The following is a 24,095-nucleotide window of genomic DNA, read 5'->3' on the forward strand; positions in this document are numbered from 1 at the left end:
TGCTGCTTCCAGCCACGGCTGTGCTCCATGCACAGTGACTAAATCTCTTGGAGACAGTGACATGGCTGTCAGGGAGCTTGTACGCTTGTGACCATTCATCACTGTAGTGGATTAAATAGTGTCCTCCCAAAAGTCATATCCACCCAGAACCTCAGAATGTGATCTTATTTGGAAATAAGGTCTTTGCAGGGAGAATTAAGATAAGATTGAAATGAGATCATACTGAATTAGGGTGGGCCCTAAGTGCAATGAGACAGTAAAGGACAGAGGAGGATACACAGAGCCACGGGGAAGAAGGCTATGTGAAAACAGAGGCAGAGGTTGGAGTGATACAGCCACAAGCCAAGGATTGCCAGGAGCCACCAGGATCTGGAAGAGGCAAGGAGGGAGCCTCCCCTAGAGCCTTTGGAGAAAACACAGACCTGCTTCTGGCCTCCAGAACTGTGAAAGAATGAATTCCTGCTGTCCTAAGCCACCCAGTTTGTGGTGATTTGTTGCGACGGCCACAGAAAAGTAAGACACCACCTTCGACCCTAAGATGTGAATGGATAGGGGGGTATCGGACTCAGAATGCCTGTGTGAGGAAGGGGCAACAATGACGGGGCAAAGAGCATGTGTTTTAGAGGCAGACCTGAGCTCAGCCCCTTCCCTTGCCAGCTTTGAGCTATTTTCCTTATTTACTAAGAAAGAGAACATCCTCGTCCTTCTGGCTTGTGGTGAGGATTAAAAGAGATGGCGTGGCACAGTGGGGTAATAACAAAGGTAATCGTAACCGTTCATCAAGCGTGACATGCCTTGGTTAATTCAATCCTCACAACAGCCCAGGGTGGAAGGAGTTAGCAGATGCAGGTGATGTGATGTAGACCTCGGAGTAAAGCAAGAACATTCCTTCCCTACATCTCCTTCTCTACCCATGAAGAGCAGTAGACTACTGCATCCTTCCAAACCCAGCCATTCACTCTGGAAATGTGGCCTAAAGGCACCTCTTAGAGGCATGCGGAGATTGATCTCTGAGAATGCTCATCACAGGGCTGCTTCTTCTAGTGGGGGAAACAGCAAACAACCTAAGTGTCTGGGATTTGGTGAAGTGATTCATGATACAGCCACAAATAGACACCACACAGCCTTTCACACTGCTGCTGGGGAAGAGCATCCAAGGACGTGTGGAAATGCTCGTGAAATGTCATTAAGTGAAAAGAGCAGGTAATAAAATGGTGAGATCCTAACTTTATATTACAAAGACCAGACCTCCATGATGGTATATGTGTGTGTATAACATACGTATAAATATATAGCATCTTTTTTATTTTTTTAAATTTAACTTGGTCCTTTTTTTTAAACTTATTTATTTACTTATTTATTTTTTTATTTATTTATGGCTGAGTTGGGTCTTTGCTGTGCGTGGGCTTTCTCTAGTTGCGGCGAGCGGGGGCTACTCTTCGTTGCAGTGCGCGAGCTTCTCACTGTGGTGGCTTCTCTTGTTGCGGAGCACAGGCTCTAGGCGCGCGGGCTTCAGTAGTTGTGGCTCTCGGGCTCTAGAGCGCAGGCTCAGTAGTTGTGGTGCACGGGCTTAGTTGCTCCTCAGCATGTGGGATCTTCCCAGAGCAGGGCTTGAAACCACGTCCCCTGCATTGGCAGGCTGATTCTTAACCACTGCACCACCAGGGAAGCCCGATATATAACATCTAACTACTAACATCTTTGTGTATGTTTTTCCACTCTTTAAAAAAGTATAGATGTGTTTATATATAACATATATATAAAACACATGTATAAAACCATATATATTACCCTATATATGCACACTACCTATATAATATATATAATCACATAAATTACCATATGTGTGCACTAGAAGAATGTACACCAAGATGTTAGCAGCAATATATGAGGAATTATGTATATACATATATACGCATGCATACGTACTATTATGGATTGAGTGTTTATGTCCCCCACGAATTCATATATTGGGGCCATAATCCCCAGTGTGGCTGATTTGGAGATGGGAAAATAACTGAGATTAAATGAGGTCATTAAGTGTGGGGCCCTGATCCCATAGGATTAGTGTCCTTATAAGAGGACACACCAGAGAGCTCTCTCTCTGCATGAACACAAAGAGTCCATGTGAGTACAGTGAGAAGGTGGCTGTCTACAAGCCATGAATAGAGCTCTCACCAGAAGCTGACCCTGCCAGACCTTGATCTGGGACTTCCAGCCTCCAGAACTGGGAGAAAATAAATGTCTGTAGTTTAAGCTGTTCAGCTTCTGTTGTTTTGTTATGATAGCCCTAGTGAACTAACATACATGCATATATACATACATACATGCAGATATATTTATATATAGGCATATATATAGTGTCTTCCTATATATATGATAATATATATGGCTATATGTATATGGTGTATATATATGTTTATATATATAGTTTTTTAATATATGGTTTTACTTATATGACAATATATATAACTCTAATTATAAATATAAGATCAGAAGAATGTCCATCAAAATGTGGTTAGTTGTTCCCTCTGGGCAGTGTGGTTATAGGTGACTTTTTACTTTGTTCTCTTTTGCTTATCTGTATTATCTGAATTTTCTACAATAAACCCATATTATTTCATATTATTATTACATTACTTAGTATTCCTATAATTATTAATGGTATTGCTAAAATAATTATCATAAACTTTTTTGTGCCTGAAGTTGGCGTCGGTCTTTGGCGACTGGGAGAGGGTGAAAAGGCCATGGTCAAAGGGACCAGAGGCTCAGAAGCCAGGACCAGGAAGGGCTGTCAAGGCCATATGTATAACCCTGAACAAGTTTTGGTGACCCCGCCTGAGCCTCCTCTTGCCTTGTAACAGGGTTCCCATGGAAACGTGCTTTCCAGTTTCCAAAGGGCTGGCTCACAAATACACACTTGCAGCACTGGCAGAGATCTGTGTGCCTTCTTGGGGTATGAAGGTTGCTGGGGCAAAGAGGAGGCTGTCCAGAGGGAATTCTTGAAAACCCATGCAGCCTTGGGGTCCTGATGCCTGCGTTTTGTGTCTCCTACACAGATCAGCTAGACATCATCTCCATGGCAGAGACAACCATGAGGCCAGAGGAGATCGAGCTGGAGATGGTGAAAATCCAGCGTCTCCGGGAAGTCTTGGTCCGGCGGGAGTCTGAGCTCAGGTTTATGTGAGTGCCTGGGGGAGGTGGCGGAGAAAAGGAAGGGGTGTGGAGGGGGAGGACACCGGAGAACCTGACATTTACTGTTTATTGCTGTGTGCCAGGCACCGGGATGAAGGTATTACATACATTCTCACAACCACCTAGAGACGTGGGTATCTATTCCTCTATTTCTTAGTATATAACCATTAGTCAATATATGGCCCTATACAAGATGATTAAATTAGTGCCTGGGTCTTGCTTTCCTGTCTTTTTTCTATTTTTATGCTTCCAATTTTTATTTTTTGTATTCTCAAAGAGCACAGAACTTATATTTTGTTCCAAAACTATAAGCTTCTTACACATTGTTTCTAACATTAAAAACATATCACTAGTGTTTACAATATACTCCCCGTGTTTTAAAAGGAAGGGAGACAGAGAATGTGAGTTCTTTAAAGTACTGAAGAGCTCCCTTCAGCCTGTGGATGCTCAGAAGGGCCAAGGTTGCTTTTGTGACAATGGCTGTCACTCACTGCGCATTTACTGACCTTTGCATGGTGTGTGTGTATGTACATATTATCCCTGCACCTGGCACATGCACAGCAAGTGCTCAGTGAGAAGATTAGCTAACACATAAGCTCTAGCCCTGGGCCAGGCACTGCACTAAGCTCTTGACTTGTGACCTCACTAAATTTCCCCATGTTGCCCGTGAGTCCGACTGCTTAGAGACAAATGTCAACAGTAGACACTTGAATAAATCAAATTATCTAAAACATACAGAAGGATGTCAGTGCAGTCAGGACATATTTTGGGGGCTCAGTGACATACTTCAGGGGAGGGGCTGGCTTCTTGGCCCCCAGAAGTCTTGCTAGCATCCTGCAGACAGAGGTGGATGATAATGAGGGCTCCCCCCAGGCCCCACCTTTAGAGTATGTAGCCTTGCCTGGAGGTGCACCACCTTGTCAATCTCAGAGACGCATGATGGACTCCAGGATGGCCAGGGTAGAGATCATGGCCCACTCAGACCTGGATAAACACCTCATCAGATGACGATCTGTAGCCTCCCGGGCTAACAGGCTGTGTGTGGACCATTCTTGAATTCAGTTTCCTGGCTCTTTCTCAGAGCTAGACCCTCACCTTCCTGTAGGGCTGATGGTGCAGGTGGGTCCTATTCTTGCCTCCATTTTAGAGAAGAGGGAATTGGAGATTAAGAAATTTACCCAAGGTTGCATTAACTAATAAGTAGCCAAGGTAGGATGCAGTCTGACTCCGGAGTTTTTATTAAGTGAGTGAATAAGCGAAGGAAGGATGGAAAGAGGGAGTGAGGGGAGGAATGAAGGAAGGAGGGAAGCTCTGAATATATCTGCCAAGATAATGCCTTAAAGAGTATAAGCTCCTGAGGGCAGGGATCCTACGTCTCATCTTCACTGTTGGATTTTCCCAGCATCTTGAACACTGCCCGGCACTTATTAGGCCAATTAGTATTTGTTGAATGTGCAAAAATTGTTCTTTCACACTCCATCCTGACCCCAATAGTTTCCCTTCACACACACACACACACACACACACACACACACACACACACACACACACACGAGACCCGTTGGAATAGGGTAAGAGGGAAATAGAATTTCAGACCGTACTAAGCATTTACAGGCTCGGGGGGGAAGCTCGGAGTGACGGGAATGTGACAGCCCTTGACTGAAATAGTCCCAATGACTGTAGCTGTAATAACCAGGGTGAGATTGGTTTTGTCACGCCTGCTGGGAAGTAATCAAGTTAATACCCTCAGCTCCCGTGCAGACTGTATGAGTCAGATCATATTGCATGGCTGAGGATGTCTTCTCACTTTACCGTCTCCTGCGATGTTGATTCTTTCGAGAATGGGTTTGAAGACTGCTGTCCCAACACCCCCGACGTTCAGCATTATTCTTTCATGGCTTTCCATTTTCCTGGCCCCTCTCTCTTGCCCTCCCCCTGGGACTCACAGCTTCTGCTTGTTCTGCCTTCCTCTCAGCGTGAACTCATAAGAGTGGGTTCAGTGTCATCCTGGCTCTCTTGCATCCTTGTCTGTGACCCTGGGCACATGACAGGCTTCAAAAGAACTGCTGTTTACCACAGGCACTGTTATACTGCACACGTGCTATGTGTGTTATATGCATTTGCTCACTTATTTTAGCTTTTTGAATCCTCATAAGACCCCTGAGGGAGTGGTTCTATTCCTTCTATTTTATGGATAAGGAAACTGAAGTTAGAGAAGTGAAATAACATTTTCAAGGTCAACAGATAGTATGGGTGGAATTGGGACTTGAACCTGAGGTGTCTGCCTCAGAGGCAGAGCCCTGAACCCTAAGTTAGCCTGTTATTTATTCCCAGCAGAAGGATGCCTTTTCTCTTTGCCTTTTGCTCTTCTAGAATGCGAAGACAAACTCCCGATTGGATGCCCACAATCCCACAATCCCACATTGGGTTTGGTCTTGTTCCACGCCATCTTGAATTGAGTCGGGTGGAAACAGAAGTCATTCTATTGAGTCAGGCTTTGGACTTTTTCATACCCTTTCTCTGGAGAGAAGTGATTTATTTGAAGCCTAAAATGATGAGCTCCAACTTAGTCAAGGTTTTCAAGTTCACCTGCTGGGAATTTGACATAGAGCCTTATTCCTCTAAGGGTTCTCAGGGACCTCAAGAGTCAACACTTATAGAACCCTTAGCACAGATCTAGGCCTTGGCTAAGCCCTGTGCACACATTATCATGTAACCTACGAAAAATGCTTGCTAATGGAAGGATGAAGTAGGAGCGCCTCCAGCGCATAAGGCTCACAAGGTCAGGTTCAGAGAAGGGCTATGAGTGACCCCGACGGGCATGTGTCTCCACCACACACCCAATGCATCTGCTCTCAATGTCCTCCCTTCGCTTGTCCCCTAGTTTCCAAGTCGTTAACTGGTGTTTAGAGATCTCCCTCTTGAATCTGGCAATTTTACAAGCTTCATTTAGATGAGTCAATAAACCCCTTAGTGTCACGAAAACGCCGCTTTAATTGGCAGCAAATGTCCAGGAGGTAAAACTTGAAGCCTCCTTTGTTCCATCCTCGATCCTCCGTGCCACCCACCTCCCAGTCCCTCCCGCTGTTGCCCCATCTCCATGCCTCTCGCCATCCTGGCCTGTGGAGGCTGTCAACAACCTCAGACTCATTTTCTCACCCTTAATTCCAGCACTGACGCACACCATTAGCTTTTCATAACCCCTCCTGCAGCTCCGCTGGCCTGCCTCAGCCCTTCCACACCTTCTCTACTAGGCTGGTCCTGCTGTTTATCTGGGTTTCAGATAATTAAGTATTTTCGGAGGTGGGGGGCGGTTATCTTCATTTTACACCCGTTTGCAGGATTGTCATAAAGGGACAGTGGGCTTTGTCTCTCAGCTTGCTCTGGGCGGCGGCAGCTTCTAATTAATGAGTCAGAGCTGCAGCTGGCAGGGGAGATGGGCTTGTGAAGGACAGATTTCAGGAGCACAGACTCTGGGCTTGGACCCAAGTAACATTATTTTATTAAGAAGGACCAAGTGCGGTGAAGCGGTCGTGCCCTAGAACGTGGCAGAGGTTCAGGGTGTGGTGGTAGAGAGTACATGACTTGTAAACTTTTCAAATACGTGCTATGCTGGGCAGTGTTCTAAGTGTTTTACATGCATTGATCATTCAATGTTTACTGCAACTAGACATATAACATCCTCCCTCCCCATTTTATAGATGAGGAAACTAATGCACAGAGAGGTCAAGTGACTTGCCCCAGGTTGCCCAGGGTCTGTGAAACAGCAGATGATGATATAACCCTGGCATTCTGAGTCCAGAGTCCATGATCTCAGCCATGATGCTATAGGGTCTCTCAACTGGTTTTGAACCCCAGTTCTACTTCTTATCGACTCTGGGCCCTGGAGCAAATCTTCTGCCCTGTTGGGAATTCCCTGGTGGTCCAGTGGTTAGGACTCCAGGGTCTCACTGCTGAGGGCCCCAGTTCAATCCCTGGTCAGGGAACTAAAATTCCATAGGCCGTGCCACGTGGTCAAAAAAAAAAAAAGTTTCTTTAAGGGACTTTCCTGGCAGTCCAGTGGTTAAAACTCCGTGCTCCCAATGCAGGGGCCCTGGGCTCGATCCCTGGTCAGGGAACTAGATCCCACATGCTGCAACTGAGATCCAGTGCAGCCAAATAAATATTTTTAAAAAAAGAAAATCTTTTGCCCTGTTCCAGCCTCAGTTTTCCCCTCTTTACAATGGGACATTGATATTTCCCTGGCAGTGCTGTCGCAAGGGATGGAAAGAGAGGACACATGAAAGTGGGTGGCTCTTCCTAGGTAATAAGCACATCAAAATTCCCTTCCCTCCTTTAACTGTTAATAATGTGCTTTGAGGGAGAAGAGAGGAACAGGGCTGCTTCGTTATCTCCAGAGAAGAGCGAGAAAACACCCCTCTACCTGAGAAGCTGGGGAGTGGCTCTCACCCATCAAATCCAACTCTATTCTGGGGCCTTGACTTTATTATGGTTGTTGTTATTTAAAAAAAATTTTATACTCCTGCATTCTTTATCCCTTTAATGAGCTAATAATTCTGAAGCCTGTTAGGAAAAGCTTCAAGCCAAGGGTGAAATGAAGCATGTGCATTTATGTAACTTGACACTTCTCAGCCACATTTGGCAGTTTCGAGACACTTTGGATGCACTCTGGGTTTTAAATACCATCTCCTAAGAACAGATCAGCATTGTCAGAGCCACTGTACATATCAGGTGGGAAGAAATGTCTTTAATTGCAAAAGATCTAAAAAGCAATTTGTCTTGGGCAAAATATACGAGAATTTGAGGAATTGGGGAAGAAAGGGAGGAAGGAGACCTCGAGGGAAGAGGAAAGGGATGGGGAGGCTAGAGAGGATGGGGAATGTCCCAGGTGAGATATAGGTTGGGGATCTGGGCTGATCAAATGGAGAAAAAAATATCCCCCAGTGGATGGGCTTCTGCTGTTCCAAGTTGCTTCTCGAAGTCAGAACAAGCTTCAGGAAAGGAAATTCTTCTCTCAGGGAGCTCTGGCTGTCTTACCATAAAGGATTTCATGCTCTTGGCTCTAAGGATCTCCTCTGGGCCCTGGTGAGCTGGGAAAGGGATCACTGTATTAGACTCTTATGATGGTTACTTTTATGTGTCAACCTGACTGAGCTATGGGGTGCGCAGATATTTGTTTAAACATTATTTTGGGTTTGTCTGTGAGGATGTTTCTGGAATAGATTAACATTTGAATCAGTGGACTGAACAAAGCAGATTGCCCTCCCCAGTGTGGGTGGACCTCATCCAATCTGTTGAAGACCTGAATAGAACAAAAAGGCTAAGAGGGAACTTTGCCTGCCTGACTGCATGAGCTGGGGCATCGATCTTTTCCTGCCTTTGCACTTGAACTGAAAAATCAACTACTTTTGGGTGTTGGGCTTGGAGACTTGGGCTTGGACTTAGCCTCTATAATCCTGTGAATCCTTATAAGAAGTTTATATCTATCTATCTGTCTATCTATCTATCTACCTATCTATCTATCTCTACATATCTATATATCTCTATCCAACAGTTTCTCTCCTAGGTATACCCTAGAGCTGCTCTGTATAGTTGGGTATGCACTAGCCCCATGCGACTATTTCCATTTAAGTTAATTAAAATTAAATAAAACCTAAAATGCAGTCCTTCAGTAGTCCTAGCCACATTACAGGTGCTCTTTAATCAGTTATGGCTAATGGCTATCCCACTGGAAAGCAGACATTTTTGTAGAACATTTCCATCATCACAGAAGAAACTCCCACACATGAATGACAGGAGGCATATTCCAGAACATTCATATCAGTCTGTTCCCACCTTTTCATCTTCATCCATTGTCCCCCTGCAGCCCCCACCCCTGCTTTCCACGGGCCTCCTTTCAGTCCCTCCCCCTCCAAGGGAGCCTTTTTGTCGGGGCTGTTCCCTCTACCTGGATGCCCCCCTCCCACCTGGTTAACTCTCCCCCTCCCCCCAGGGCTCAGATCCAGGGATACTTCCGAGGGGAAGCCTTCCCAGCACTTCCCAGGTTGTGTCCCATCCTATCACCATAACCAAGATCCTTTGGGTCTTCTAAGGAGAAGCCTTTCCTCCATTTATAAATCTATGTTCATCAGTGTGAGTACGTGTTCCCTATCTCTCTTCTGCTCAATGCTGGCCCTGATGAGGACACAGGCTGAGCTGTTTTCACTCTCAGCAATGTCGTTAGCACCCAGCACATGGCCAATGTGAGTAGGTGCTCTGTGACTATTTACCTAATAAATGAGCAAGAGCTTGACCCCCCTTCTTTTTTTAGTGCCTGACTCATTTGAAGTGGGTCAGTCCATAGTATTCCTACAGAGTGGTCGTGTGACATAGCAGCTTGCAGTGTAGACACTTTACGAAGTGTATGAGTTTACTGTGGCTGCTGTAAGAAATTAGACAAAGTTGGTGACTTAACATACAGGGACTTCCCTGGTGGTCCAGCAGTTAGGGCTCTGTACTTTCACAGCCAAGGGCCCGGGTTCAATCCCTGGTCGGGGAATTAAAACCCTGCAAGCTGCGCAGCGTGGCCAACAAAAACCAAAAAACAAACAAACAAAAAAACCCCACACACTTATTTCTCTTGTCGTTCTGGAGACCAGAAGTCTGAATGGGGTTCACTGGGCTGCCATCAAAAGGTGTCGGCAGTGCTAAGCTCCTCTGGAGGCTACAGGGGAGGATACTTTTCTGAGCCCTTTCCAGCTTCTAGAGCCTTGTTTCTCATGTTCCCTGCTGGTGGTCCCTTCCTCCATCTTCAATAGACCACAGAGTGGGATCGTCCAATCTCTGCTGGCATCAGCCCACCTGTATAACCCAAGATAATCTCCCATCAAGAGCCTTACTTGAATCACACCTGCAAAATCCCATTGCCATATAGGGTAACATATTCACAGGTATCCGGGGATTAGGATGGGCATATGGAGGGACATTATCAGCCGATCACGTTAACTGACTACGGCAGTTCATTTAAGGGCTAAGTGGCAGAGCTGGACTCCCAGTGTGGCAGTGACGGTGACAGGGATGGGCCGTGGTGAGGCCGAGTGGAGGGGAAGGCAACATACACTATATGGAGGAATCTGCATTGCTTCATCTGATGCTGAGTCTTCATCATTCTTTGAAATCTCCCAAGGAAAAAAAAGCATCTTACGAGACAGAGACAGAGAGCATGCTCAGTAATGGCAGCACAGTGCCCTGATAATTAAGGGTTTTCCCCTCTCTTTGCTTGTCTCTGGGAAACTGCTGATTTGAGTGGCAGCTGGGGTTGGGAGGTGCTTGTCCATATCACTTGATCTCAATTGAGGACTCAGTTCTTTGCTCTGCAATTAGCCCAGAATCAGATAATGCTTGCCTGGGCCTCATTTCTCTTCAATAAGAACCACCCTCTCTTGATATTTCCAGGGACAGGCTGCTCAAAGAGAAATGGGAGGGGGAGAAATACAAACAACTTAACAGATTTGCCTTCGTGTTTTGGGTCTACACAGCACAGGCCACTCATTAAATACAGTATCCGGATTACATCTTTGACTTCGTTTAATTGGCTGCTAGTCACTGAGTGATCAGTTACACAGATCTTGCTCCTGAATTCTGGCCACATCTTGGTCCTTTTGTCCTCTAAACTCCTCAGAGGTTTCAAATGAGATTAGGTAAATCTAAGACATTCCTGGTTTGGTTCTGCCAAAGGAAGGGGCAGCCTGTTTTTTTCATTACTAAATGTCCTGGTCTTTGACAGAGTTGCTTTCTGATGAAAAGAGAGGCCTATAACTTTCTCCAGATTATATTACACTTACCTTTGAATTCTAGCTCTGCCATTTGTAGGCTGTGCAATCTCAAACAGATACCTTAACCTCTACAAGACTCAGCTGCCTCATCTGTCAAATGGGATGCAGCCAATATTTCCCAGGGTGGTTTTGAGGAGTAAAAGTGATCATGTTTATTAAGTGCCCGCCCCCATAGTGCCTGCCACAATATAAGTGCTCATTAAATGTTACTTTCCTTTCCTTCAGGAAGAAATTGAGTTTGGAAATGAACAGATGCTTGGTAAGAGCAGACATTGGAACCATGTTTCTTGGTTTTTACTAGTAGTTACTTATTTTGAAGAGGGGTACAGGAGAAGGGAGGAGATTGGAGGGGCGAGTGAAGGTCTCTTCCATGACATGGAGGTACATACAGACCAGAGAGGAGTGACTCGGGGGCACCTGTAAATTTGTCTTGAAACATCTGAAGGACTGTCATGTGAAGAAGGAGTTGTTGTCTTCTTTGTGGAACTAGAACCACAAATGCTGCAGTGAATCCAGTTACCATCCAAGCATGAAAAAGGGCCTTTCCACATATTTGGAGCTCTAAAAGTTGGGGACCGTTGGGAGGTAATGGGTTTCCATACCTGGAGATATCCAAGCATTTATTTATTTTCTTCCTTCATTCGACAAGCACATGCAATAAGTAATACAGATGAGGACTTGCCCTAATAGGAGTCCAGGGGAGGAGACAAATCTGGATGTCTCCAGAGTGAGAGATGGAAGCTTCAGATGGGTGGTGGGGTAGGGTAGCAGGTGCTGAGGTGCTATCTATGGTCAATTCTCAGTGTTGTCATTATTACTAATTTATCTAATGACTCTCGAGCACATACATGTGCCAGGCACAATGCTAGACTTTTTATGTAGATCACCTGGTTTCATCTTCATAGCAACCTGATGTAGCAGGTTTTAATAATATGAGCCACATTTTACAAACGAGAAGACTGAGTTTTGCAGAAGTTAGGAGGCTTGCCCAAGATCACCCAGCTAAGATTGAGCAGGGTTGGGATTCTAGCTCTGCAGCCTGACCCCAGAGCCCTGCTCTGCTGTGTTCGCGCAGTGCCAGTGGCTGCCTCCCAGCCCACTGCCCCTTCTTAGAGAACCAGCCCCACATGAGGGGGTTTCCGGCCTCTCCCTGCCCCCTTCCTCCAGGCCAGAGCTCACTGGTCCACATTGGCTTAGCTTGGGCCAATCAGAGTCTCTCTCCTGGGATACAGAGAGACTGGGCCAGTTAGGTGATGGGAGATTTGCAAACCAAAGACTGGGGGTGAGCAGAGAAAGCCATACTTCGGTGGGAAGGACAGCACAACTACCTTAAGAGCAGCAAACAGGGAGGATGGGGGCCCCCAAAAGCAGAAAATGAACTTGGCCATGACATTCCCATTCCAGTCCTCAAGCTGCCTCGCTGAAATGGGACTGTAGTAAGATGCCACATCTTCTTATACCCTGGGTGTCTACTCTCCAGACCCTTGGAGAAATACCTCCCACCCATGTTGCCACAGCCTGGAGAAAACCAAAATCCATGGCGATGACGTCTGTGAATATCCAGCGGGTTCCTCTCTGCCCCTAGGCTTGGTTTCCTGGGTCCTGTACCCCCATCTGTGTGGATATGAAACTCAGATGCTTCACCACTTTCCATAACAACAAAACAAAACAAAGCCCTATGCTACTCCCATTGGAGGAGTTTAGAACTAAGGATCACGAAAGGGGTTTGCACTGAGCTCTTCACAGCAAACAATTTCAAAATCCACATTTGACATTCCTGGCTGATAAGGTCCTTTTCACCACCCTGTGCAAGGCAGTTCTTTTTCTGGCCCAGTCTCACCACCCTCCTTGTTCTTCTCCTTTGTCTCAGCTCCCTCCATTCCAAGCAAGACAGATTCCTCTCCCTGTCCTTGCAGAGCTGTTTCACCTTCTTCCAAGAAGCCATGGCACCAAAAGATGCTTGGGTTCATGAGAACACGACCCCAGGTGTTTGTCAAGCTATGATTCGCAGCAAAATTTCCTCCCCAAGGGGAATTTGGGTACTAGCTATTAAGGTATTAACATTTCCCCAATTTCTTACACCTTTACTAACCTATCTTTATTTCTATTCTTTCTAGTCTGTGCTGGAACGTTCTATTGAAAACTTAGCTAACGCTGAGAACTCTACTTCCCAGCATCCCTTTCCCTACATTGTTTCCAAGTAAAAGGTGGGAGATTCTGGGAGGCAGAAGGGAAGCAGCAGTGTTGACCTTTTAAGGGCCACCATAGGTTAGACCATGGAGGCAACCAGGTACAGAAGTTCCTGCTCAGCCTCACTCTCTTGCTGCTTCCGGTCCGTCTTGTCTTCCTGATCACGGTGGCCCCATGTCTTCTAGACACTGGGGCAGACAAGGCAACAGCCTTGCATGGACCTGTCCACTTTGCCCCCTGCTGCCCCACCTTGCCAGCTACACGTGCCTGACTTCTCAGGTGGGCTGGCTGGTGTCTCCTTTGGTCCTCACCTCCCCTTCCCTGACCTCCACCTCCCCAGCTCCTCCCACGATTGTGACAGGTCTAATTCCTATAATGCAATCCCTTGCCCTGTAACTCAAGCTGGTTCTGCTTCCCTACTGAGGCCCTGATACACATCAATATACACATCAAAATACGCATCAAGAACCTTTACAGAAGCCACCAGTGGCTGGAGCTAGTGAAACTTGTCCATCTTGCCCTTGGCTGGCAATTCCCCCCAAATCACTGGTTCAAACCTTGACTCACCTAGAGTCAAGGAATCACAATGGAATCACCTGGAGAGCTTTAGAGAAAATGCTGCTGCCTGGGTCTCACTACCAGATTCTGACTTAATTGGTCCAGGGTGTGGCCTGGCCATTGAGAGTTTTAAAAAGCAGTTTGGGTGATTCTCCCCTGACCTCCCACTGCACAGATGTCCCCTCACCTCTTTCCTGGATGAAATAGAAGAACCCAGATGTCTGTCAGCTGCTTGAAGATGACTCACCTTGCTTTCTTTCCACAATTTTTTACTTGATGAAAATGGGCCTCAGACAGAAGGTATAACATACCTACATTAGCCCGACTCCTTGGCACGGCAATAGGCAATAGGTCTGTCTCCAGTAGCTTAGATCGTGACAGGAATCAGAATGAAGTGTATGTTTGTGGTCCTCCCGTGGAGCAACGAGACTCTCAGTGTCATCTGTTGTCCTCCTCATCACATCCATAGTCGAAATTCATTGATTAAGGCTTTAATTGGAAGCGGTGCTGTGTTTATCAAGAAATTTACAGTTCTAAAAGCTCCTAATCAGAAGCTGAATTTATAATCCCTCAGCAATGCTCGCTTCAATTCATTCCATTGCCCACCTGTTTTTGACCCCTAAAAAACCAACACGTGGTCTCTTTTTAAATTTTTATTAAAAAAAATTTTATTGATGTATAGTTAATTTACAATATTGTGTTAGCCTTTTTTTTGGCCACACCCCCACGGCTTGCGGAATCTTAGTTCCCCGACCAGGGATTGAACCTGTGTTAGGAGTGTGGAATCTTAACCACTGGACCGCCAGGGAAGTCCCTAATTTTTATTTTTTAAAGAAATCAAACAAGCAAACCGAGAGTTGGGAAGATGTGGATTTCTGAGTTTCTTCACTGAACGGCAGAGGGATTTGGGGATTAGAGGATAGTAATGGTTTAAGTGGATTCTAGAACTGGACGGTGCAGAAATTCACCTCCTCGCTCTACCAGCAAGTAACTAAGAACTGTAACACTCAGGTCTTTTTTCTGTAAACCTGGTGCAGTAACAGTTCACACTTCGTAGAGTTGGATTGAGGATTAAATGAAATAATGCGTGAAAAGCGCTTACTATAGAGCCCCGTCCCTTGTAAGGACCTCTTGTAGCTAAGTACCTCTTGTAGCTAAGTCTTTCTGCAGCCTACGAAAGGAGCTAGAGTTTGAAACAAGACAAAATTTATCTAGATATCAAATGAGATGTACATTTCGCTTTGAAAGCAACACTTTAGAAAATGCCTGAATAAACTGACATTTTGGCTCAACATAAGCTATATCAGATCATGGCAGGGAACTCTGCACCTTCCTACCGCCTTGAAGATGGTGATTATCTGCTTCTGTTCCACTGTCTCCAGGTGCTAACACTGCCCCTTAGGCCAACCATAACTGGCCTGGAGCTGTCCTGGAGGAAAACTCCACCTGCTCCTAGAACAATTTAGAGTAGGTCTGCACTGCACTCTGGTGCTTAAATCCAGGGACCCTTGCCCAGGGCTTCATTAAGTGCTTGGAGGAGTCAGCCCTCAGCCCATCTGTTGTCTGCTGTCTTGAGAAACATCCTCTGCTTGCTCCCCTGACAAAGTTAACCTGTGCCAGGGCGTGGTCGAGGGATCAGCATTGTGGCAGAAAGAGCACTGGATTTGGAGATGGGACCTGGGTTGAGATTTTGGCTGTGTGACATTTTGAGATTCATTTGGTCCAGTTTTTCCTGAAGTAGGGTACACGCTGGAATGATTTTAGGTAGTATTTGGGAAAGCATTAATTAAGAATTTATTTTCAGGAATTCCCTGGCGGTACAGTGGTTAGGGCTCTGCGCTTTCACTGGGCAGTGCACGGATTCAATCCCTGGTTGGGGAACTAAGATCCCACAAGCCACAAGCCGTGGCCAAAAATAAAAAAATTTATTTTCATGTCTTTTAAGGGAAAATATTGGTATTTTCATTTATGGTGCTGTAAAAAGTTTTATATTCAAGATTTTTTAATTTTTAAAATTAAAGTCAGTGTAAGCAGTCAAGTATAAAGGAAACTATTGAATAAATAATAGTGGAGAGGACCAGAGACCTGGCAGACATTGCCATGGCGATATGCAAATGACCGATGTTTAGGAAACAATGACTTAGCCATTGTCTAGCCTTCTTTCTCCAGAGGGACATATGAATGTCACCTCTGGTGGGTGGTGGGAGGTATAGTCAGCACAGGTAGTGATTAAGGTCAAGGGCTTGCTTACCAGCTGTGTGATCGTGGGCAAATCTCTAAACTTCTCTGTAACTCTTTTGTGTGATGTTTTCTGACACCACCATCCAATGACAAAACTAAACAATTAATAATGAGTTTGATGTCCTATATTCAAGAGAAAAACAATCCACGGGTTGGGAAAGTACAGAGCCTCACAAGCAGAGAAGCACTCTTCCTGATGGATTTGGGGCAAGAGCATTACAGAGCGTTAGAAGAGGCATGAGTGGCTAGAAGGTCAGGATTTCCTTATAAGGCCGGCAGGTCTATTTTCTTTCTTTTTCTTTTTTTTTGGCCACGCGGTTTGTGGGATCTTAGTTTCCTGACCAGAGAACCTGTGCGCCCGGCACTGCGCAGAGTCTTAACCACTGGACTGCCAGGGAAGTCCCCAGTAGGTCCTATTTTCTAAGGTAAGGTGAGCTCGCTAAAGCTGAGTTGGAGGATGTGATTGGTGTGTGTTAGGTTTCCTTGACAGTGGGTTCCCATAAATGCAGACTGACTTAGTGTAGAGGTGTGATGTGGGCCTGGCCCCTGGGCCAGCCTCCATTTTGTGGGTCCTGATATAGTGGAACTGTGCACCTCAGATTGGGACTTGAACTCGACCAAAGCCCTGACTGGGACTCAAACCCACGCAGCTGGGACTTAAACCCGGCCAAAACCCACAGTCTTCCAACTGAGATCACACACCTGGTCTCAAGACTTTAATGAAGCTCAGGTTCTTGATGTCTTGTTGCAGAAAGAATCCAGTGAGAGACAAAGTGATAGGTAAGAAGTGGATTTATTTAGAGAGACACACATTCCATAGACAGAGTGTGGTCTGTCTCAGAAACCAAGAGCAGCCCCAGGGCATGGGGGTCATCTCAGAAAGTAAGAGCGGCCAGTGCAGAGTGTGGGCCATCTCAGAAGGTGAGGCCCCAAAATGTGGCGTGGTCAGTTTTTTTTGTTTTTTTACAGATATAACTTTTCCTTTATTGCACATTAAGCTGTACAAGAGCCACAAAAGAGAGGTACTTCAGTCACACTTCCAGCACCGACTAAGGTTCTCCCAGCTGGAGTGGTTCCAAAAAAGGAGACAACATCAGAAAAGAAAGGGGTACAAAACACCTGAACGGCAATCCTATACTGTGACATGGATGCCCCAGGCCACAGAGTTGTCCTTAGCATGTGCCTGAGAGCACAGGAGAGTCAGGGTGTGCTGTCTGCTTGTGTTTGACACTGGGAGGGAGCCCTAGTCCCTTTCTCCCTCACCCGACAGACCATGGCTGACACCACCCGGGAGCCTGACTGAATTCAAATGGCAATTTTGTATTTGTGGCTCACAAATGTCACATGAAAAGCACCTGAATGTTCACACTGATCACGTGCAAAGAAGCAACACCACCATTAGCTCACCACTTGGACAAAAATAAATTTAAAAAATAAATGTATTCCTCCATTCTGGGAAATGTTTCTTTATTCCTTTCTATCACTTCATCAGATTGAGAGGTATTTAAGGACCTGATTCTTATGCAACCCACCTGGAAGTGCTTAACGGCATCTGTATGTATATATTTACAATAAGTCGACTACCATCGGCATCTACATCGTCTAAGGGAGGAATCACGGACAAGAACATTCATACTCAGTGCATTTCCCTGTAGTGCATTTCCCTGTAGCTCAGAATTTGCCAGCAACCAAGAGAGAAACCAGGGCACGTGCCCCTTGACACAGAAATCATGTTACACAACAGCAGTTATTCCTCAAACCTGGCAATCCAGAAAGGTGACATGAAGTGACAGAAGTGAGAGGGAATGTTAACAGTAGAGCTAGAAGCACTTCTTCTAAAAGGCAAACTGCTGGTGTGAACTCCCACGACCCATGGTGCTAGAGGAGGCCACTTGGCTCCCCATCAGGACATGGCAAGATGAGGCACTGACCCGAGGCCTGGTTTAGGAACTGCCTCATCCCTGCCCAGGAGCTGCATGTCGGAGGAAAGAGGACAAATGGGTGAGGGCTCTTTAAGAACCATCGCTGTAGAGCCAAAGCCCGAAACACACAAGCTAAAACCTGAGACAGTCCTCAGGAAAGATAAAGCTCTTCATTCTCTGGACTCTGGAGGGCTCTTGGGACAGCTGACATCTAAAGCAGGCACCCACCTCAGAGCTCTGGAGGCAGTGTAAGGGATGGTTAGTTTTTATGGGCTGGGTAATTTCATAGGCTAATGAGCGGGAGGATTATTCCAACTATTTCAGGGAAGGGGCAGAAATATCCAGGAACTGGGCCACTGCCCACTTTTTGACCTTTTATGGTCGGCCTCAGAACTGCCATGGTGCCTGTGGGTGTGTCATTTAGCTAATGTATTACAATGAGCATATAATGAGGCTCAAGGTCCATTGGAAGGTGAATCTTCCACCATCTTGGACCTAGTTGGTTCTAACCAGTTTATGTCCTGTCCTTAAGGCTATGTCATTCTTTTAGAGGTTGTGCCCTGCCCCCTTCCCTCCTGTTTCAAATCCAGTTCCTTAAAAGCTCTGGGAATGAGCTTTACCATCTTATTGGTTCCCTCTATAATGGGTTAAATACATTTTTGACAAGTGTTCATTCTCTAGGTGTGTGAGTCACGTGTTTAAATTTTGAAACTACGCTTCAGCATGGTCCTCATAGAGCCAGGTCCCAAGTTCCCTGGGCCCATAACTGAGTTCAGCCAGCACTCACAGAGAACGTTCTGCATGCCAGGCACCGTGCAGAGCAGAGCACTGCGGGGAAGATGAAAGTGGGTGGGACTGGTCCCTAGAGTCAAGGGATTTCATACTTTTATAATAAGTATATGTTAACGTCTTCTCTAGGCCAAGGTGTTCTGTTGAACATAAACAATTTTGCAGATTGCCAGCATCAGATGAGGCCATTCTAAGACCGAGATAGATCAAGACCAAGACAAGACAACTTCACAAGTATGTCTGAAAGTGAATAAGGTTGTGAACATTGTCCAAACCATAAAAATGACCAAACATCTCCATATCCTGGTTCATCTGAGCGACTGCAGCTGCTTGTTTACCAATCTCAGCTTTAGCCTCACTCTGTTCTTCTCACTTTATGGCTAAGAATTAAGATGCCCTATCAGAGAATTCCCCCCACTTCCTGATGACATCCAATCCAGAGTAAATGCCCACTTCCTTTAAACCATCCCCAAAGCACCTAACACAAGCCCAAATCTTATCCTAAAGCCCTTTGTAATACCCTCTTACTGATATCTTTCTGTCCAGAATTGAATTAAGGGGCAAGCTAGCCAGGTGTCCCAGGTATCTGCAGACTCACTAAAGTGGACATAAGATGGAGAAAGTTGTCCCCATCACCACTTCCCTCAGAGGCAGGAGCTGCTTGGGAGAGAAGCTTGTTTCAGTTAGGGTACTTAGCTTCCAAAAACAGAAATCAATGCTGCCTGACTCAAGCAAAGAAAAAGATTTACGGGAAGGCTAGGGGTGGGGTAGGGTGGGAGGAGAGCTCATAGAACCAAAGGTAGTCTTAAGGGCCAGGCTTGGAAAATGGGTAGGAATCCAGAGAGCTCCAGAGGCTAGCCACAGAAACCAATCTGGCCAGGATGCCACAACCATTGTTTGCTGGACATCACAGATCCAGCCTCACCATCCTTCCATCTCTGTGTCATTTGCTCAGTGGTCTTGGGCAGGATCTTCTGGTTAGGTGAGTGTGGGGAAGAGGGAGTGCTCCCTTTTTTAACTTCTCTAATGAGGACTGACACAATGAAAGGTTCCCCCAAAACTAGAGTTTGGGTGTTAAGCAAACCAAAAAATTCCAACTTTTGTCCATTATAAAAGCGAGACTTCCTCTGTTACCAAACCCAACTTGGGTCTGCTCGCTTGCATGTAGTGAAGCCAATCTACTGACACCAGGTCATGGTGAAGGAAAGTGGAGCATTTACTGCAAATGCCAAGCAAGGAGTCCAGGCCAGCTAGTGCTTACAAGACCCAAACTCCCTGATGGCTTTTCAGGGGAAGGTTTTTAAAGACAGGGACCTGGGGTTTACAGGCTTGGGGGCAGCGTACAGTTAACTTCTTCCACCTGGCAGGGGTTCCAGTATCTGCAAAACAGCTCAAGGACATGGCTCAGAATATTATCTAGAGCCCTTGAGAAGGAACTAAAGGTTCTTGACTTTGTTTAATGGCTAAACTATGATTATTTTGTCTTGACTTGTTTTCCTTTGTTTCTGCATTTTCTCAGTTCTCTAAGTTTATTCTTTGGAACTTGGGGGAAGGCCTAGGAGGCTAAGTTTTACTACAAACAAGAAGCAGGTGGAGGTCATGGGGTGGGGAGGGGTCCTGTCCTGGTAAGGCCCCATAGGGCCCTGCTCCGTTGCACTCCAAAGAGTCATTCGTCAGTAATGTAACAGGAGATGGTCTGTAAACAGCCTTCTAAATAGAGTGAGTCGTGCTATCTACAGGATTTTGAAGAGGGTTATGCTGAATTGGTGTCAGAGCTGAATTTCTTGGGACAGTAAAGGAGAGACTTGGAATAGTAAAGCGAGAGACTTCTCACTACTGTAACCTGTGCACTCTGGTGGCACTACTTAGATTAGCATCCTGGCACCACCAATTAACTGGCTGTGTGATTCTGGTTGAGCCACTATAAACTCTAGATGCTGCAGGATCTTCATCTATAAAAGAGAGATGATCACATAGTATCCATCTTGAAGGGTTGTTATAACCCATGTAAGAATTAACTGGGATAATCTGTATAAAGCACTTAATGCCTATCACACAGTAAATTATAAATAAACAGTAGCTAAAATCCTCATTATCATCATATCATCATCATCATCACCATCATCGCCACCAATAATCTTTACCCCATACAGCACTCAGCTTCTCTTTTAAATAAGTGTTTGAATTAATATTTAAGAATGTTGAGGACTTCCCTGGTGGCGCAGTGGATAAAACTCTGCGCTCCCAGTGCAGGGGACCAGGGGTTTGATCTCTGTCAGGGAACTAGATCCCACACGCATGCCACAACTAAGGAGCCTGTGTGCCGCAACTAAGGAGCCAGCGAGCTGCAATGAAGCAGCCTGTCTGCCGCAAGTGAGACCTAGTGCAACCAAATAAAAATAAATAAATAAATAAAAACTAAAAAATCGACAAAATACTTTTTAAAAAAAATTTAAAAAATAATGTTAAAGAGGCATTCTCCAATTTGCCCACCTGTCGGGTCTAGCCAGTGATATTCAGGAATCTTGCCAAACCTGCCATGGTGGGACTATTATACCATGGATATTGGCAAATGACACAAACAAGGCTTCTCCCTCCCTCACCGACTCCCAGTCCATTAAATATTTGCCAGAAGCACCACTGTTTACACTCCTGCCCTGTCCTGGCTTTGGAGGATCCAGCAGAGGAAACTTGCTGTTTCTTTGTGGTTTGCCAAGCCTGGGATCCTGCATTCCATACAAAGAAGGCCACTAATCACTGGTGCTGAATAAACATGAGGGTGATTTAAATGTCAATATGCTTATCATCAAAAGCAGATCTGCTTTTGATGGTGCAGTGAGTCTAAGGGAAATTGTGGGTGGTGATTGTAGATAATCCAGGGCTTACAGAGGGGTGCTCGGTGTTTCATAGGAGGAGCAGGGCTAAGCTAAGAGTATGGACAGTGCTGCCAAATCCATAGGCTACCTTTTGGGCGGGAGCCTTTGCTGGGCTTGGAGTTTGCAGATAGAGTTTCTAAGATTTTTACCTTCTGTCGTTAGATGCTCAGATGAAAGGGAATAACAACTTGAGAAATTCCTATATAGGAGGCGCTTCCAGCCAGCAGTCCTGATCACAAGGAGGAATCGGGATTTATCTGAAGACTGCAATTTCCAATAGCAGGCCCACAGTTTTTTATTGATTGTGTGGTAGAGATCAATAAAAATCACCTGATTTTCTCCCAAGATTTTTTTTTTTTTTAGTTGAACTTTACACAAAACTGGGGAAAATGTCTATTGCCCATCTCAAAAACATTTTGATGTGTATTCATTTTGGTTTATTTTTCAAAAACACTTTAAGAATATTGAGGTAGATTTGACGGCTAATGGAAATTATGGGATGGGGCTAAACCCATCACCCAAGAAAGCTCACATTTTGGAATGGCCAGTGGTTGAAAGTATTTTAAAAGCCTCCTGACAGCAAGGACGGGGCAAAGGATGAGGGTACTAGGGTAGAAGGGGACAACCTGGTACATCAGGGTGACATTTCTAGGCAGTTTGTCGTAGTGGTGATTGTCAGGGCTCTGGAGTCAAACTGTCTTCTTTCAAATCTTGCCTTCATCCCTTGCCAGCTGTGTGATCTTGGGTGATGTACTTAACCTCTCTGAGCCTTCTATAAAGTTGAGAATGATAATACCTGCCCTATAGATAGTGAGGATTTAAAGAGATGGAGCTGGACCCCGTTCCTGACCCCTGGGAACTGTTCAAATGCATGTTAGCTTTTGTTAGTGTCAGCAGGAAAGAAAGATGAACTTGGGAGTGGGGAGGGAAGGTTTGGGGGAGAAAACATGGTCGCTCTGGCAGGAACTCAGCAGGGATCAGACAGTGGAGGCACAGGAGGCCCAAATGCTGAGAGAGCTCAGAATAGAAACGGTATTGATAGCAGAATGCAGAGGCGGGATCACTTGAAATACGGATGTTTAATTGGATTTCTCTGGGGATGACTCACCGCCTTTGATAGATGCTATTACCCTGGTGGGGTCTCTATCATGGGATTTGAGAATTTTCCATCTGCACTTGTAGTCTTGAGGCCTTGTTTCAATAAATGTCCAGGACAGTGTGTCCTCCTCTGTGCCCGCGCCCGCCAGCTTGCCTTCCTCTCTTCATCACGTATTTAATGCGACGTGTCAGGCATGTGTGACGTGCTAGAATCACAGGGCGAAGAGGCAAAGCCCCTTAAAGGGTGCAGTCTATTTAGGGAGAAACACAAGTGCCCAGATGATTATCAGGTGGGTGAGGGGCTGTGCAGCTGAAGGAAGAGGACGTGATGCAGCCTGGGAGCATCAGGAAGACTTTGGAAGGAGATGCTGGGGCCGTCCCGAAGGCTGCATAGGAATTAGACTGAAACAAAGGTGTTCCGCGGGAGGGATGCGTTGAAGGGAACAAAGGCTTGAAAGGTGCATGTCGGGATCACACAGGCATGCAGGCGGGCTGCTAGCCTGAAATGCAGGCTCTATGGCTAGAAATGAGGCTTGAGAGACAAGGGCACAGAGGGCCTTCTGCTGCAGCTATAGTGACCAGCCATGGAGTGGCCCATGGTAATTTAAAACAAAAAACAAAAAACTTAAAAAAAAATCATCCAGATAATACATGCATGTTGAAAAAAACAAACAAAAATTTTAAATACAGAGAAGCCAATGAAGGAAATAAAATTCCTTCAAGAGAATTCCCTGGCGGTCCAGTGGTTAGGACTCTGCACTTTACTGTCGAGGGCATGTGTTCAATTCCTGGTCAGGGAACTAAGATCCCACAAGCTGCGTGGCGCAGTCAAAAAAAGAAATCCTCAAAATAATCAAATGTAACATTTTGAATGCAGTCTTCTTGTCTTTTTTCTAAGCATCTGTATTTTACAAAATTGGATCCTAACATTTCTTAAACCACTTTTTGATATGGTTTATATTCTCTTATATCAATAACATCTCTTTTGAGCATCATTTTTAATACCTGGGTAGAATTTCATTATGCACACATCCCATCCTTTATTTAAGCGGCCCTCTGTTATTGTTGACAATTATGTTGCTTCCAGTGTTTTGCTATTGCAAACAAGGCTCTGTTGCACATAATCATAGCTAAATCTTTATGGTGTCCTTAATTATCTCCCTAGGATGAAATCCTAGAAATGGAATCACTAGGCTAGAGTTTAAATGTTTTCAAGGCCTGTGACATATGTTTTCACATTGTCCCCAGTTTTCTACTCTTATCAATCCATTGGCCGTATTTGCTATTTCTCCTGTGTCTTCTCAAATTCGCACATCACTTCGAACTTGTCAACGGAGGACCGTCCAGGGAGAACGGAGAGGGATCAGGCTGGGAGATGAGGCCACTGTTCTAAACCTTTGTGGCTGAAGGAG

The 24,095-nt window shown here is 45.4% G+C and overlaps 1 protein-coding gene across 2 annotated transcripts in view; it reads left to right on the top strand.

The window, feature by feature from the left end:
* BMERB1 (bMERB domain containing 1) overlaps positions 1-24,095 on the top strand; it is a 135,035-nt gene that overhangs the window by 71,593 nt on the left and 39,347 nt on the right. For both annotated transcript variants that reach the window (XM_032604991.1, XM_032604990.1), the window contains exon 2: positions 3,060-3,183. In XM_032604991.1, the coding sequence (XP_032460882.1) occupies positions 3,060-3,183 (124 nt within the window). The remainder of the gene's footprint in view (positions 1-3,059; positions 3,184-24,095) is intronic.

Source organism: Phocoena sinus, chromosome 15 (assembly GCF_008692025.1).
Source record: "Phocoena sinus isolate mPhoSin1 chromosome 15, mPhoSin1.pri, whole genome shotgun sequence".
NCBI classification, from domain to species: Eukaryota; Metazoa; Chordata; class Mammalia; order Artiodactyla; family Phocoenidae; genus Phocoena; species Phocoena sinus.